The 16,165-nt window shown below is 37.3% G+C and overlaps 1 protein-coding gene across 1 annotated transcript; it reads right to left on the bottom strand.

The window, feature by feature from the left end:
• Nucleotides 1-11,763: 11,763 nt before the first annotated feature.
• LOC117205764 (carcinine transporter-like) lies at nt 11,764-15,937 on the bottom strand. The gene is made up of 5 exons (XM_033444471.1): nt 15,577-15,937; nt 14,586-15,028; nt 14,138-14,323; nt 12,762-13,299; nt 11,764-12,064 (listed from the first exon to the last, which is right to left on the bottom strand). Exons 1-5 carry the CDS (start codon nt 15,910-15,912, stop codon nt 11,855-11,857), a joined length of 1,713 nt encoding a protein of 570 aa, XP_033300362.1. The 5' UTR covers nt 15,913-15,937; the 3' UTR covers nt 11,764-11,854.
• Nucleotides 15,938-16,165: the final 228 nt, after the last annotated feature.

Below are 16,165 nucleotides of genomic sequence, written 5' to 3' on the forward strand. Positions count from 1 at the left end.
GATTTTAGAAAATTTAGTTATCTTCTTATAGTCGTCAGACTCTGTGGTATCGACTTTCTATTATCTTTTATAATAAATATATTTATCTTCGTGGATGTGTCATGACATATCATTTCAAAGCTGGGAATCATCTTACTGCATGTAATCTTTTAACATCTTATATCATAGCATTCACATCCTAATTAACATCTCCAATGTGGTATCGATACATGTATCGAGGAGGTAGAAGACCTTCGCTGAGCAATATCGATACATCATACCGACATTATTTTCCTTTTAATATTTCTCTACAATACACAGTGTGTTCTAAGCATCTTTTAAGTAAAACGAAGTAAAAGGAGATTTTTCTCAACGTTTCTCATGGAAAGTAGCAATCGCAGAAACTGTTTGCGTTGAATGTATTAATTTACGTCGAAATAAATTTTTCTTATCATTTAATGATACTTTCATGTGACCATAAAAAGTGGATATTATGAAAATGAAATGTAGAACCTGAGAAAAAAAAATGTCTCATTAAAAGATAAGGATATGTAAGAATACTTTTTACAGCCACTCTGTGTCGTAACGTGAAATTTGTTTAGTAATTGAAGTTTCTATATCGATTAATGTCACTAAATTTTGCTAGAACGTCACCAATTTTGAAACCTTCGGTAGATATAAATATATACGTAAACTGATAAAAGCCCCCCTCTAAGAAAAAACGGACAAGATGAAGAAGAAAAATATGGACAAAGTATTAACCAAGAAACAAGACAGAAAAAGATTATCGCCTGCGTAGCTGATGTAATTATGATGAAACGTTGTGGAATGGCGTATTAGATTATCTATGGTTCCGGTTCACAGGCAGCAAGCTGTGCTTCTTAATTGGTTTATTGACGCTTCGACCGCCTTAAATTACCTAATTAATATCAACGCTCACTCAGATTGTTTTTTCTGTTTGGAATTTCGCAATCGTGGGGCGCGAATCAAAACGTACTTGTTTTTCGTTCGAGTTGCGTACAGAAATGGTGTCAATGTCCCTTGATCGACGCCATTTAGGCGATCGAATCTCCAGCACCGTTGATAAATTCTCACGATTCAATTTCCCGATGTTTCTTTTACGAACCTGCAAAAATGGAGTAGCTGCATTAAAAAAAAAAAATGTTTAAAAAGATTTTATAAGAAGCATAAAACGTATAGACGATAAGATTGAGAGTAGCAAACAGATTGGTAATTGATTGAAGCTGATTGGACTGGTCGGAAGATTATGTATATGGGCTATCGAATGATGGAAGCTTTCTTTTACAATGTCTGGCAGCGCGGAATTTGTATAATAAAGTCTGAAAACGCGTATTACAATAAATGGACCGAGTGATTGAATTTGTTTGCAACGTTTGTTGTTAAGCAGGTATACGCTGGAAGCGCAGTTTTGCAAAATAGTTGCACGAGGAAGATCTCGCACGCCGTTTCACGCGGCGCGTTAAGCCCGGTGCACGCTTGCAATTTTCTGCCATAATGTAATCTGATCGTATACGACGCGGGCCTGGCTGATTTAATATTACATCACGTCGTTTTACGCAAATTCGAACTTCGCGCGAAGATTGGCTAGTTTTGGAGCCACGAGTTAAGCCACGACCACACTTGCGCTATTCGACCATACAGAAATAGAATTATTCAACCAAGTTGCAGTGGTATTTATATTTTTTGATACGAAATATTACGACTAAAAAAATGTAGCTGATGTACTAATAAATTAGAACACGCTATACGCCATTTATTGTATGCGTGGTTTATATTAAAATAGATGTTCGCACCGTGTGAAATGTCTTTTTATTCTCCATATTCGGTTATCGATGATCCCAGTAAAGGAACTTCCATTCTTATTTCAGACAATATACTTAACAAGTGATTATAACGATACAGTGGAGGTTCTTCTCGAACTTTTTAACTCCTCAAACACTTTATTAAGAATTTAAAATCGCATACGAAATAATTTAAGAAATATGCACTATCTTAATATTCTATAGAAAGATCATTTAAATAATTTAATATTGACGACGTTCTTTTTTGAGATCGAATTGTCGTAGTATGCAGAAGGTTTTCAGCGAAAAGAACGTGCTAATGAATGTGTTGGAGTATGATTTCAAGGTTGCATTACGTATCAACTTTCAAGTGCGAATGAGACTTTAACCCGCAGCGAGGTCGTTACGATTTTTTCGGTCGCGCGTATCGAGAACGTGTAATTTCGAGCGATTCTTCGAAGTTGCGAACATGATGGTGAGCAGTATCGACGTTAAATCGTATGATACTTAACTTCGAAGGTGCTGCAACATCCAGTGAAGTCACGTTCCATACCTAATCACACGTTAACTCAACGTAAAAGACACGAACATCGAACTATGCACCCTATTCCAATTTTATTCCACGACTTATCTGAATCTTACAAAAATTTCTTCCAACATCGAACGTTAAAATGACCGTTAAAATTCGTAGAAGGACGTTGAAGTTTTATTGTTTGCTTCTCGCAATCGATGATTCGTGACCGGAGTCTAAGAGATGATTAAAATCGACGATTCCTTCCATTTCCGAAAAGAGAATCGATTTCGAATATTCTGTAACAAGCTCGTTTCGTACGGTTCACTCCATAGAGCACAAAGAGGCGAAAGAAAGTAAAAGGGCGTCACGTGTCATTTGATTTCAATCCGCTAGCCTATGGGCTACGCAATAATCCCCATTAAACAAATAGACCCGGGGATGCCCCATTGCGTACCACCAAGAGCGCGCGTGTGCGCACACTTCGCGCCTCGTTGCACTCGAAATTAACGCAATTTGAGTAGAGATCGATGAGAGCTGAGATTAATCAATTTTCGAAACGAAAACACCACTGTGTATATTAATTATAGATATAAAGGTTTAATTATAAATATTTTAGATTATTTTAGATTATTTTAAAGAGGGAGATTCAGTTTAGAATGGAAGTTTGTCACTTTACTTTCTAATGGATTAGAATCTTTGGACTTAGAACTTGTTCAATTAAATGCTGAACAAGAATTCGCAATTAATAGCAGAGAAGGAGGCAATTAATAGGAATGGAAAATAAATTTAAAACGCACGCCACCTAACTTTGATTAAATTCATTTCAATCTTTACAAATGTAGATCGATTACTATTATATAAGCAATGATTCAACCCGATAATGTTACTTTCTCAGATTAAATTATCCCAGTAGAAGATTCATTGTTTAATTATTAAATATATTATTTTCACATGATCTGTTTTTTAAAAGACAAATTAAAAATGAAAAATCTATGCGTTATAAATCCTCTGAAGGAACAAAGTTATAACCAACGCAATGTAGCCAACAAATGAACTCATCTTTTACAGTTAATAGATGAAATGCCGAGTAACCGAGGCAACGCAATTACAATTATTTCACCGATTATGCAAGCAAGCGGGAAAGAAATCACTTCTCCCCTCGCGGACAACGCCATTATCATTTCCATGCGGAAAATTAGTTTCACAGCCGATGAGCCGCGTTATCACCCCCGTTATCACGATCGATAAGGACGGGGAACGCGTGCAAATACGGCTCGTTTGTAAAGTGCACAGCGTGTTACGAGGTCCCCGATGATCGTGAGGGGGTTGGAAAGCTCCAGCCCACCCCGCAATCGGCCCCAGAACGCGACCAGCCCTCCCATAATGCAATTTGAGTTAACTGCCGGGGGATAATCGCCGGCAGCCACCCTATAAACTGTAAGCACACAACGCGTAATGTACTCGGCGCGTTGGGACTCTCTTTTCTTCCACGACGATGTTATTCTTGCCGCCCCTTTGTGCGACACACGGGGGTGAAACATCAAGGGACGCCTTTGTGGACTCTGGACAGACGTGTCCTTTTGATTTTTGACGAATCTTGCGGAATTGTTAGGGTCAAGGTGCAGGTCTGTGGAGGTTGGATGGAATTGGAATTTTCAGATTCGCATCGAAAAGTTGGGGAACTTAAGTTTGACAGATTCGCGATCTTCCGAATTGTTAGATTGGAAATTTTGCAGCTAGAATTTCGATTGGAAATGTATGAAGGCCGGAGATTCCAGTTCGACAGATTTTTATGATTTTACGAAGCTTTTATGATTTCACGAATTTTTAATTGGAAATTTTAATTAATTAATTTTTTAATTGGAAGATACAAATTTTAAGTTTCTTTACGTTAAGAAACGTCACGTTGCGCGAAGTTGAAGCATTTATTATCTGGAATTTTTAAATCTAAATATTCGCAATCGTAAAAGGTTTCAATGCTTGATAGAAAGTTTACAATATCAAGTCTCAAGGTTTTGAGACTCATAGAGCTCAAAGTTCCAAAATTAAATAGATTCGAATTCCAAGCTCAAGAGACATCGAAGAATTCCCAGAATGGAAAGGGAAAAGGAAAACGAGTCAAAATAACTGTTATCTGTAAAATTTTATTCATAACTGATCCCTGCGTAACTAACTTCGTTTACTCGAGATTACCTATCCGATAAACGCTACACAAGCGATAGTCCCTGTTGTAATTACAGTAAATCAAACTAATTAAATTCACAGAAAAACGGCTCACTTCATTATCGAGTAATAAAAACCATTAAAAAAGAGAAATAAAATAAACCATAGAGATGATAAGGATTTTATGAACAGTGGCCACGACAACTTGTGTTTAAAACAAAATGGACGCGTACTACGAGCTTTTTATCGAGTTTACCAACACCTTGACACGACGCTATTCCGCGAACCTCGCTAATTGCCGTAATTGACGCTGTTTTCGCGTATCTCTGTAATTGTCGACGTTTTATAGCGACGTGACCCACGTTTTCGAGATCCGACGGACCGATCTCGTCGGTTAAATCGGTCTACGAAATTAGCAGGGACATCCGTGATTCCAGTTGGAATTTATCGTCGTTACGGAATCTCTATGGAGATTAAACCCCGCGAGATTTATCGTTGCGACGATGGAAATTTTCATGTAAATCAGGTCGACGTTTATTGGGAAATTTTAATGGGACGAGTAATAGTGGGAATTTTGAAATGATGCAGCTCTAATTGAAGAAATTTGAGATTTTTAGCGTATTTGGATCGAGCATTCTCGAGAGAATTTGGAATTTTTGAAATTTTGGCTTTGAAACTTTGAAGCTTGAAGCTCGGGAAGTTGAACATTTTGCAGATTTAAAAAGATTATAGAGAGAATTCTAATAGTAAGAATTTATGAATTTTTGAACTAGTATAAATACGCAACCATTGCGGTTTAATTTTAAGCTTCAGAACTTCGAAAGTAGAAACCTACAAGTTTCGTAGAGTTTTTTGGTTCAAAGTAGATGCTCGATGTTGTAATATTCACATGGTCCAAGATTTGAAGCTTTGCTCTTGCGAATACACAAATCTCCCAACGTAAAATTCTCTTAAATTTATGAAACTACAATTCGCCGAGAAGTAAAATTCTGCGTCCTCTAAATTTACAAAGCTAAAATATCACAGAATAAAACTTCATATTCCCTTTTATATTCCTATTTACGGAGCAAAAGTTTTACAACATGGAATCCACGTGAAAATAACATTTCGACATCCCCCATCCTTTAAGCCTCCTACGAGTGGAAGAAACATAATTACCATTTACCATTGTACCAGAGAACGATATTATCACGAGCGTACCGTGCGTGAAGTATCGCCACGGCACGACCCACATCACGATCCGAAAAATTAACAACGCCATTGATTTTTCTTGTTTTAATTAATGTTTACGGCTCGGCTGTAAAGCGGGTCGGACACGGGCATCGATTTTAATGGGAAGCCGGGTATTGTCGACTTTTATGCGCCAGCATAAATCGCTCGTAGAACCGGAGACCCAGCAATCGCCACGACTCCTTTTAATTCGACCTTTTACGCCGCTTATCGTTTTCAAATCGAGTCCCGCCGCCAGCCCGAGGATAATGGACAGAAATTGAATTACTTTGCCCATATGAATGGCCGCTTTCGTACGTGTGTATGCAACACTGATAAAATAGTGATCGAACTCGGCTCTATAAATGGCTGCCGGTTTACGAGTTATTCGTTTAATGTTTCTTTAAATCACTCGTGGAGTAAAGTATAATTTATAATTAGTATTCTGCGTTCAGAGATTGTGATTGATAGACGAAAATAAAAATTTGGTTGGTTTTAAAGAGATTGTATTAAAAGATTGTTGCTAAAGGTTTTAGTATTGAAGGATATTGGTCTTTTGGATTGTTCCATTTTTTAATAGTCGAAATGAATGGTTTGCGGATAATAATTTGTTGATATTAATTTTATATTAGCCTTCGTGATTATTTTATATGTACCGATTTTCATTAACTTTGTATTGAGTTTAATGGGATCACGGTATGCAATTATTAAGATATTCTTTTAATTTTATTTTACCAGAGTTATACACTTTATTATGATGGTATATTGATTCTTTACTGATATATATAATATTTATATGTGTATTTATATCTTCAGCAGGAATCTATATTTGATTTAATTACTAGGAAATCCTCCTTATGCATTTCATAAGAAACAAAATGTAAACCTATATTAAATATTGTACATAGATACACCTACATATAATAAGGAACAAGTGGATGAGGGAGCCTTATCAAGATTTTCAAGGATTAATATACTTCTGTGTTGTTGTACGTAGTTGATTTACCACAAAATTCTTCTCATATTTATGCGATCAATAAGAAACAGAATATACGAACGAAACTTGCATTAAATTGCATTAGACTCTCTTGTTCTCTGTCTTCTACTTCGAAGAGGATCTTTCTAAATAAATCATACTCCAAAAGAAAGTATGCTTGCGAGTATATTCGCAAGCATTCGATATAAAAGAAGATAAAAACGATGAAAGATAAAACGACAGAAAATCCATCACAACGGTCATAAACTAGCGAATCGCCTGAAATCCACGGGAGCGAGTCTCGCGCAGTCTTCTCACTCCATCAGGAGCGTCCCGGAAACCATCGAAGCTTCCTCCATTTTGGCGAACGTTACTCGGACCCGCGAAACCTCTCCGCGTGGCAGTAAACCGCGCTGCACGGAATTGCAACCACAATTTCAACTCGTTCTCCCGCAATCCGGTACTCTCGATCTTCGCTCTTCCTCGGAAACCAACGTACCGACCGAGCCACGGTATCGCGAATTCTAACAAAAAGAATTGCCCTTACCTCTTCGAACTGAACTTAAAGCGAACGAAAATCGAAAAATACGAAGAAAGACTAAAAAGAGAATGGGAGAAGAAAAAAAACGAGAAAATAGCAGGATCGCGCGTGAAAGAGAGCCTGAACGCGGCGGAAATTGCGAAAATCTTCGACAGGGTAGTTTCGTTGGGCGGAGTGGCCGGTTAAACAAACAGTAGTTGCCGAGCAATCACGTAGGAAGCGGAGGATCGTCGGAGAAGGCGGCCGTGTAACATTCTGAAGGGGATATGATCGTTGGTAGAAGAGAGAAGGAAGTGCAGGCTGCGTGGAAGGTGAAAATTGCCGGTTTGCCGTGGCGGGACGCGTCCTCGGGATGGTAGCCACGGTTGGTTCGGTTTTATCGGCGCAAATTGGCCGGAAAGTCGGCGCTTCGCCGCGGCGCACGTGTGTATCCACGCGTTTTTACCTTCTACGGGCCGCTCTTACACCCTGCTAGCAGAAAATTGTTTGTTTGCACAGAGAAATCGCTATGAAAGATTACGCAGAGGGTTTTCGAGTCGAGAAACCGAATCGAATGTATCTGGTTATTGCTGGACGAGTCGTTGAGAAATTGTGGAGGATGAATGACGATGATGGATACTGAAGCTGCGAACAGTGTGAGATTTAACTGACCTGGTTCTTGGAAATTTGAATTTTTTGTTTCAATCCGAAGTAGCTATAGGTACAGGTTCAATTTGTGAATATCCTTTGGAAAGGAGTTCTTCGATGGGACGATAAGTAGATAATAAATCTTGTCTAAGTAGTTGATATATCTGTCAAGTTAATTCATATCGTTACACTATTCTTTGAATTATCCACTCTTCTCTAAAGCTTATCGTTTATTTAGAGAATAACAGAATAATTCGTTGTAATAGAATAAAATATTATTGAAAATATACTTTGAAATTTGTAATATCTCTGTTAGAATTTTCATTATCCTTATACCTTTTCATATTTAATGGAATATTTTTGTATTTAATCTTTTCAGATGTGTATCTTACAATCGCCCAAACATCTACTACTACAAAAATCCCACCAGACAGAAATACAAATATACATAAATTCCAAAACTTCAAACTCTATCAACAAACTTTAGACATCTCCAAAGATTTCCTTCTTCTCAAATAACTTCTTCTCCCACAATCAACGCCCCCTTTCAGGCAAAACCACAGACATAAGAGCGAAACAAATCACCATACCGTCACGCACAAGTCGACCTTACAAAAAATTTTCTGATTCTAGGGACAGGAAGGAAAAATAGTTTCAATGTAACCAAAAAAAAGGAAAACGCCTCGTGCACCCTATAATACTACTTTGAACGCACACGGCTCATTAGCGTCGAAAGTCGTTGGATATGGAAGAAAGTTTGAAAAGAGAGTAGTCGATAAGAGAAAAGTGTCGGCTGAAACTTTTACGATCGCGGCTCTTTTTTACGGCAACTTTCGTTGAAGGACGCGGCCGCAATAAAACGACCGCCATACGCGCCGCGATATCTCGTTTTCATCCCCTTTCATCCTCCTTCATCCCCTTTTCTTCCTTTCGGTGCAACGCCCACCGTGTTTCGACCAGCCGGCCCCGATTACGTTTCGTTACATTTCCAGCTTTTACGATTTTCCAGCTGGTTTGCATTTCACGTTTTCCACCCTTTTCCTCGATACCATTTTTCCAACACGCTCGGCGATCCTTCGCTTTTAAGCACCCTCCACACGATAATACCTAGCCGCGTGATTTGAAATCAAGTCTTACGATTGGATTCATCGGAACTAAGTTTCAGAAATTGTTCGACCAGTAGATCGATATAATCTGAAAATGAGAAAGTTGACTATTACGATTTTCAAGTAATTTAAAGGGTTTTAGAAATTACAGATATTCCAAGGACTCGAAACTTATCGAGATTCGAGATTTTGTCAAGGCTTACGAAGAATTTCAAGATTCCCAACAATCCCAAGGCTTACTAAGACTTTCCAGACTTTTAACAATTTCAAGATCATATACGAATTTTAAAGACTGAAAACTGAAAATTTATTCGAGCCTATCAAGAATTTCAAGATTTATCACGATATTTTTCAAACTTACACGAATTTTAAGTCTTCTCCAAACTGTAAAGATTCCTGTCGATACCTAAGAAACCTCTCAGTAGTCGAAACATATCGAAATTATTCAGAATTTAATACATATATTGAATTATGTTCCAAATGATTCAATTTTATTGCCAAATGTGTGCAAGGAACTTTATTCAGTCCATCCTGGAGCAAGGGGAACCTTCGTTTCTAAGTGTCGGGGTGAGAGAATCGTGAAAGGTGGGGTTTTACAAAGGATTCCATTTTCTCAAATAATCCCGAAAACGCGATAGAAAGCTCGTAAAACGGGCAGGCAATCTTGCATTTACGAGCTCACACTCGTTTCCGCTGTCAACGCGAGGCCGTTGCTCCTTGAAATACGGAAACCGCCACTATGGCGTTGCTTCCAGATCAAGATTATTTCTTTTGCGGATGAGGTTGGGTAGATGGAGGATCGAAGGTGGTTAGGTTTAGTTTGGGGGATATTGTTCTTGATTGTTTTCGTTGGTTTGGATGGTTCGAGCAAAGTTATTGGACATAATGGTTTCTGGGACCAATGTGTTTGACGCAAACGATACGAAGTTTGAGCAAGTTTTCTTGAAGATGATATGTTTGTTGATACGTAGTTTGTTATATTGTTTGAAATTTAGTTTGAGAGACTCTGTTGGCTGGACGTGATCGGTGTAAATGGATTTAACGTTTAAAGAAGTTTTGTAGTTTGTAACATCGTTTGGAGAAGTTTGAGCAAGTTTGACCAAGTTTGACCAAGTTTGAGTAAGTTTAGGTAGGAATAATATGCTTGTTGAGAGAGATTTTTCATGCTGTTGTTTGAGGTTGGTTGCATTAGAATCTTTGTGGATTGTGTGTGAATTACAAACATAATTTCAGATTTCAGATAATTACGTATTTCATAGATTCTTCTATTATTTTCTTTTTACGAAGAATAAACAGAAAGTTGAAACTGCCTGAAACAATAGAAGGAATAAAATTTCACCGTGAAGTATGGCCAAAGGTACTTATTTTCCGCATGACCGAAGAATTTGGGTGTGCCTGGCCACCAGGAACACGTTGGTCGGTCATTATGAGCCCATTAGTCGTGTCAAATGACGAGCCATGAATTCGTCTCGGATTTCATTCGGTAAACTGAAGAAGTGGCTTCAAAAACACAGCTCACCCTTTCCCTTCTCTAAAGAAAGTTAAAGGAGACCGTTGAAATCAATCTCGAATCTCTCATTTAATTTCATTTCTTCACCGAAGCTTGTCACGCCAATCATTATACAAAATTCGACGTACAAAAAAGGAGACTTCAAAGAATAAATTATTCTCTTTCATCGAAGACAAATATAACGTTAGACGGAAGAATTGGAGAACGAAGACGAAGATTCGTTTAGAAATTTTTCTCGAATTTTTTTAGAATATCGTAGACTGATAGCGGGGTCGTTGAAAAATCCCATAGTAAATTGTGATAAATCGTTGGGACTAAACAGGATACGAAAATCTGCAACGTAACGAGAGACCGCGCGCCTCTCACTCCCGCTTTTTCTATGTTCTTTTCTTAGTGAACCACCCACGGTGAGCTTCCAACCTGGAACAAGAAGGAAAGCCGCGCGACCGCCCGATTTATGGTTTTTCAAAGGAATGGGAAACGAAATCGGAGCACGACGAATGTGTCGGTTCTAAATGGAGCCACATGTCAAGCCCAATGTTGTCGCTAATTTCGGCAATTAACTAAACGTCTGTCCAGCTCGAACCTCCAGCTTGTTTAATTATTATTAATTACACGCGTTGTTCGAGTGAATTCTTGGAAAAGACCAACGAAGCTTGAAATCGTACCTTTTGGTATTTCCAAAGATTTTAGAGAAACTTGTATGATGATTATTAATTATATTCACTGTCGACGTAGAAATTTTGGAAAAAATACATTTTGAGAAGAAGTATTTTCGTGTAATTCTTATAAATTCTTTTCCTCGTTGAAGTTTCGTTAAGATCTTTTCTATCATCTTCGATTATAGTACAATCAATTTCTTTTCAATAATTAATTTTTGCAATCGCTCATCTCGAAGTTTATTCGTTTATTCAAAAAACAAAAAACTGACCTTTTGTACAGGCGAATCTTCCTATTCTCTTTACATAAATAACATCATATCTTTTTAAAGAATTAATCCGTCTAAATTGAACAATATCTTATTTATCTACTGTATAAATATAATTATACAAGCTGATCCATTCGTCCTATTATATACCTTATTTTTTGTTATTTAAATAATGATTAATAATAAATCCTCTTTGTCATTTGATCTTCAGTCTTTGATCCAATTACATTAACTCTTTTATTCCTAAATTATTTAACAGTCACAATCTGTGTATACTTTTTTCTCCCTGTTACACGACAAATAAACTTATAAATTACGATTTTTACAAGATCAGCTTCTGATCAAAGTGACACCTTACGATTCTATTATCTATTTCTTCTTTTTTTCTATTATTACACTATTTATTTCGTAGTTCCATTTTGGCCGCGTCGACAGGAACGAAAGGGTGAAGATAATAACAGTAATAACGCATCTCTTTTGGTCGAAAATGTAGGGTGTTTTAGTGTCTCTGGAGTGCTCGGACTCTTCGTTGTATTAGAGTGTGTCGTCTCACATTGCCAATGTAACCGGAAATCATACTGCTGCGCAGTATGGCTGGTCGTTTTACCGGACGTTTGGCGTGCAGGTGATGTACCATTGGTTCCGGTGGTTTCTTCTTCGTCAATGGCGTTTCCCAGAAAGTCTGATCGATTCCGAATAACTCTCCGTCCTTTAACAATTAACTTTCAATATTGATATAACCATCGTAAGAATAAGCTATTTACAGCGACTAGCGAAATTATATCATGCGAAATATATTAATATATTATGCATTCTATACGAAACATTTATGTTTCATCAAGTAGAGACTCTTACGAGTTTTCAGCATATTCTAAGAAGGAAAAAAATATTTCAGAAGGAAATTGAAAGGAAAACACCCGCATCAACGATAATTCTTCAAACTTAAACAATTTTTTAGCAATTATAGAAAAACACGATACAGTCGGAATTGATTCGAAGCACGCATCCTTAAAAAAGGACGTACAATATCCAAAGCATAGTTAGCACCGAGGCTCTACTTTCTTAATTTTTAGACTGCAGACGTTTTCACGGTGCCCTTAAACTGTAATCGCGAGCTTTTCATGTCCGATGCATTTCTCGATAGATAACGCTTGTTAAAAAAGTCCCCTAAAAATTCATATAACATCTTCGAACGTTCTAAATTATGGTTATCGTAAAACTCGTGCCAAATAACATTTTTTAGACGTAAATAAAATAAAGGTTTCATACCCACTACCTTGCGAGAAATTTTCAACCCGGTCGAAATAACTCGGCCACGAAGCACCCACATTTACGGTTTAAGGATTAATTATATTGTTGAAAATAAGTATTTGCATAAAGAAGCACAGTCGAGTAATCGGCATTACCATCATCGTTTGGGGTAGTTGTTCCATCAGTGTTTCAGGAAGGAAGAGACTGAGAGATCCAGCAAATATACAGCACGTGCCAAGGATGATCATCGGCAGATTGTACATGAATTCGCTGGAGAAGGCGATGAAGGGGCTGCAGATGGAAGTAACGTATCCTGTCATGTGTATGAACGCCACGCCCTCGCCTCGTATCACCGTCGGTAGTAATTCAGCCGCGTATTGCATCGCGATGTTCGAGGCGATATTGATAAAGAGTCTGCCACAAATCGCGAAAGAGACGAAGACGATCCCTATCGAGACGCTGGATGCGAGTAGGCTGAACAATCCGGAGAGTATCACCGCGACGAACAACGTCCATCTTCGACCAAACACGTCGAGAGTGTAGATGATTACCATCTCGGCTGGGAATTCGGTCGCGGATGCTATGGTAAATGTAGTGAATATATTCATGCCGAGACGGTCCAAGCATCTTATGTGACCATCGTAGGCCATTTGAATGGCGCCCCATACTGCAGTTAATAGCAGCGTGATTCTTCTGTGGAGGATTGCATCCGAATTGAAAGGAAGATGTTAAGAATTGTTCAGTTTTGTAGCTCCTTGCGAACGAAAAATTCTTGCAGGGTACCTAAGCAAAGGTCCAAAATAACAGTTGTTTTTGACATTTTTTTAGGAAAGAGGTACTGAGTGAAAATTAATTTTTCTTTAAACAGAAGCTGGTTATCAGTGAATCACAGAGAAATTTGTCAAAATATTAATTTCTACCACTAGATTATTGCTATGCGAGGACAATAGGCAACAACGATCTTGTGATATTTTAGATTCATACGATTCGAAACTTCGATTGATTTACCACTAGGACTCTTAGGGGATTGTAAGTTTGACCATTTGCCACCTTTTCATCTTTGCACTTATTTCTTTCCACTTTCCTATATTTTGGATAAATGCTAATAAATATTTTTTATTCCTTTAGAGATGCTCCTAACGCCCTGCAAGAATTTTTCGTTCGTTAGAAGGTCAAAAAATGGCCACTTTTTAACATCCTCCTCTTCCTCTCTATTTCTATCGAATTTCAAATCATGTCAATTTTTAGATCTTACTGCTATTGCAGAGTATTAGACGATTATAGCAGTTCATATAACAGGAAGAATTTCTATATCGAGATTATCTACATTATTTATGTTTTCTGGTTAACACAATAGCAGTCCATGTTTCGACGAGTTAATTTGAAGAAGAACTGATTCAGTTACTAATTGGCAATTTTTGTATATTGTGTAACGCCTGACGAATGAATTATACAATTTAATTAAGTGTAAGGGTATAGTATACAGCGCAGAAAGCATAGTGCAGCGCTCAAGATAAAATATTGTAAATACCTTAAACGTTTTGTTTTAAATAAATCGAGAATGGTGTGTTCCTCCATAGCCAAGGTTTCCGCAGTTCTCCCGCAATCTTCCAAAAATTCGTTATATACATCGTTAGGTATCGTGCGATTATTTACTTTCTCGATCTTCGAGATGATCTTCATAGCTTTCTCGATATGTCCCTTTCCAATTAACCACCTGTTTCATACGACTTTATTCCTTAACTCCCACGAAAATTATATTAAATTTTCTCTTAACTGACGTTAAAAAGGTCTTAGTTAGACTTACAGAACAACGTTATTCAATTTCACGCTATCTAACAAATTGAATTCAAACGAAGATTTGTTTCGCCTAACCATGTATTATTATGAATAGTATATTTTAGATATTTTCACCTGTAAATTTCCTATGGACGCATACACAGCCGCATTTACGATATAAATGGCGGAATAGAAATTACCTGACGCTCTCAGGAAGAACGAAAGGTGCGGCTATAACAGCACATATTGGAACGGTCGTGATCAGAGAAAAAGTTTGCCAATTGGCGACCCCATAAGCTATCCATGGTATAGTCATCGTGCCAATGGTATAGAATATTCCATAGGACATGTGACCGATAAAAGTTCTCCATCTGGGGCCCACGTATTCCAAAACTAGTATATAGGCCATCACGAAACTGTTGTCATAGGCCACACCAACGATGAATCTACAGATGCAGAATTCCCAGAATTTGGTTATGTATATGGTACAAATGCCACCGACAAACGCAAAAACATTGGTTGCAATTAAGATCGGAACTCTTCCGTATTTGTCAGCTAGCCAACCAAATATTATGCCTCCAACAATCGAACCCATAAAAAAGATACTCTGTGCTAGTGTCGCTTTGTAGCTTTCGTCGCATACCTGATTTGGTAGAAATTTGTGTTAGAAAGTGAGAAACATTAAATTCAAGTTATATTAGTAGACAGTAATTTTGATAATATTTTGGATAATATTTGATAGAATAATATTTGCAAATGTTGACAATGTTTTGAATAATTTTTGATAAAATTTTGGATACTTTGTGACAGCGTTTCGATAATATTTTGAATAATTTCCGATAAAATTTCGACGATACTTCAAACATTTTGCATTATATCTCGGATAATATTTCAAATTATACTCGATAATATTTGAAATAATTTTCGACAAAATTTCGAGAAATTTCAATAATATTACGAATAATCTACAATAAATTTTTGTTAATATTTCCAATAATATCCATAACAAAGTTTCGTATAATTTGCAATAAACTTTAGATAGTATCTTGAACAATGATCGATAAAATTTCCATAATATTTCGAATAATTTACGATAAACAATTTACGATAATTTTCAAATGACTATTGCAATAGAAACAATTAACGTTAATGAAAAACTGCTCGGTAATTTAATATTAATTTTATTATTACCCATTTCTGTTCTGCGGCTACGGATATGTAAGGCACGTCAGAAGCGGACAATTTAAATTCCCATTCGTTACATTTCTTCACCGGCCAATTTGCATCCGGCTGACGTGCAGCGATCGCTTTTTCCACTGCTATATCGTATACCCAGCATCGGGAATACGCTAAATGATGACCTTCGTAAGGGACCATTTTCGCGCTAGGTATCATGAAATCCCTCAATTGTTCGGCGGTAAGGTCTTTGACTTGCGGAAGTTTGCACCAAAATTCCGTCGGTACCACGACGAGAAACGCTTGCGCGAGATAGATGAACGCGATAAAAAAGCAGGAGGACATTAGCATGACGATAAGGTAGTTTTGATAGATGCCAAATTCGCCTAATAGTGGAACAACATTGTAATCGAATGCATTCAGAATCGAAACCGAAGAATCGTTTATAATTAGAAATGAGAAGTGTGCTTTGATAAATTAGATTTATCGACAATCAATAATAATTTGTAGAATTATACGAAAAAGAGAAGAAGAAACGAGATTAGCGGTTTCGTGTGAAATATTATGTTTTTTACGCTTGCCTAGATAAATCAATATATCGTCG

The sequence above is a fragment of the Bombus bifarius genome, unplaced genomic scaffold, assembly GCF_011952205.1.
Source record: "Bombus bifarius isolate JDL3187 unplaced genomic scaffold, Bbif_JDL3187 scf7180000007992, whole genome shotgun sequence".
In the NCBI taxonomy this organism is placed as follows: Eukaryota; Metazoa; Arthropoda; class Insecta; order Hymenoptera; family Apidae; genus Bombus; species Bombus bifarius.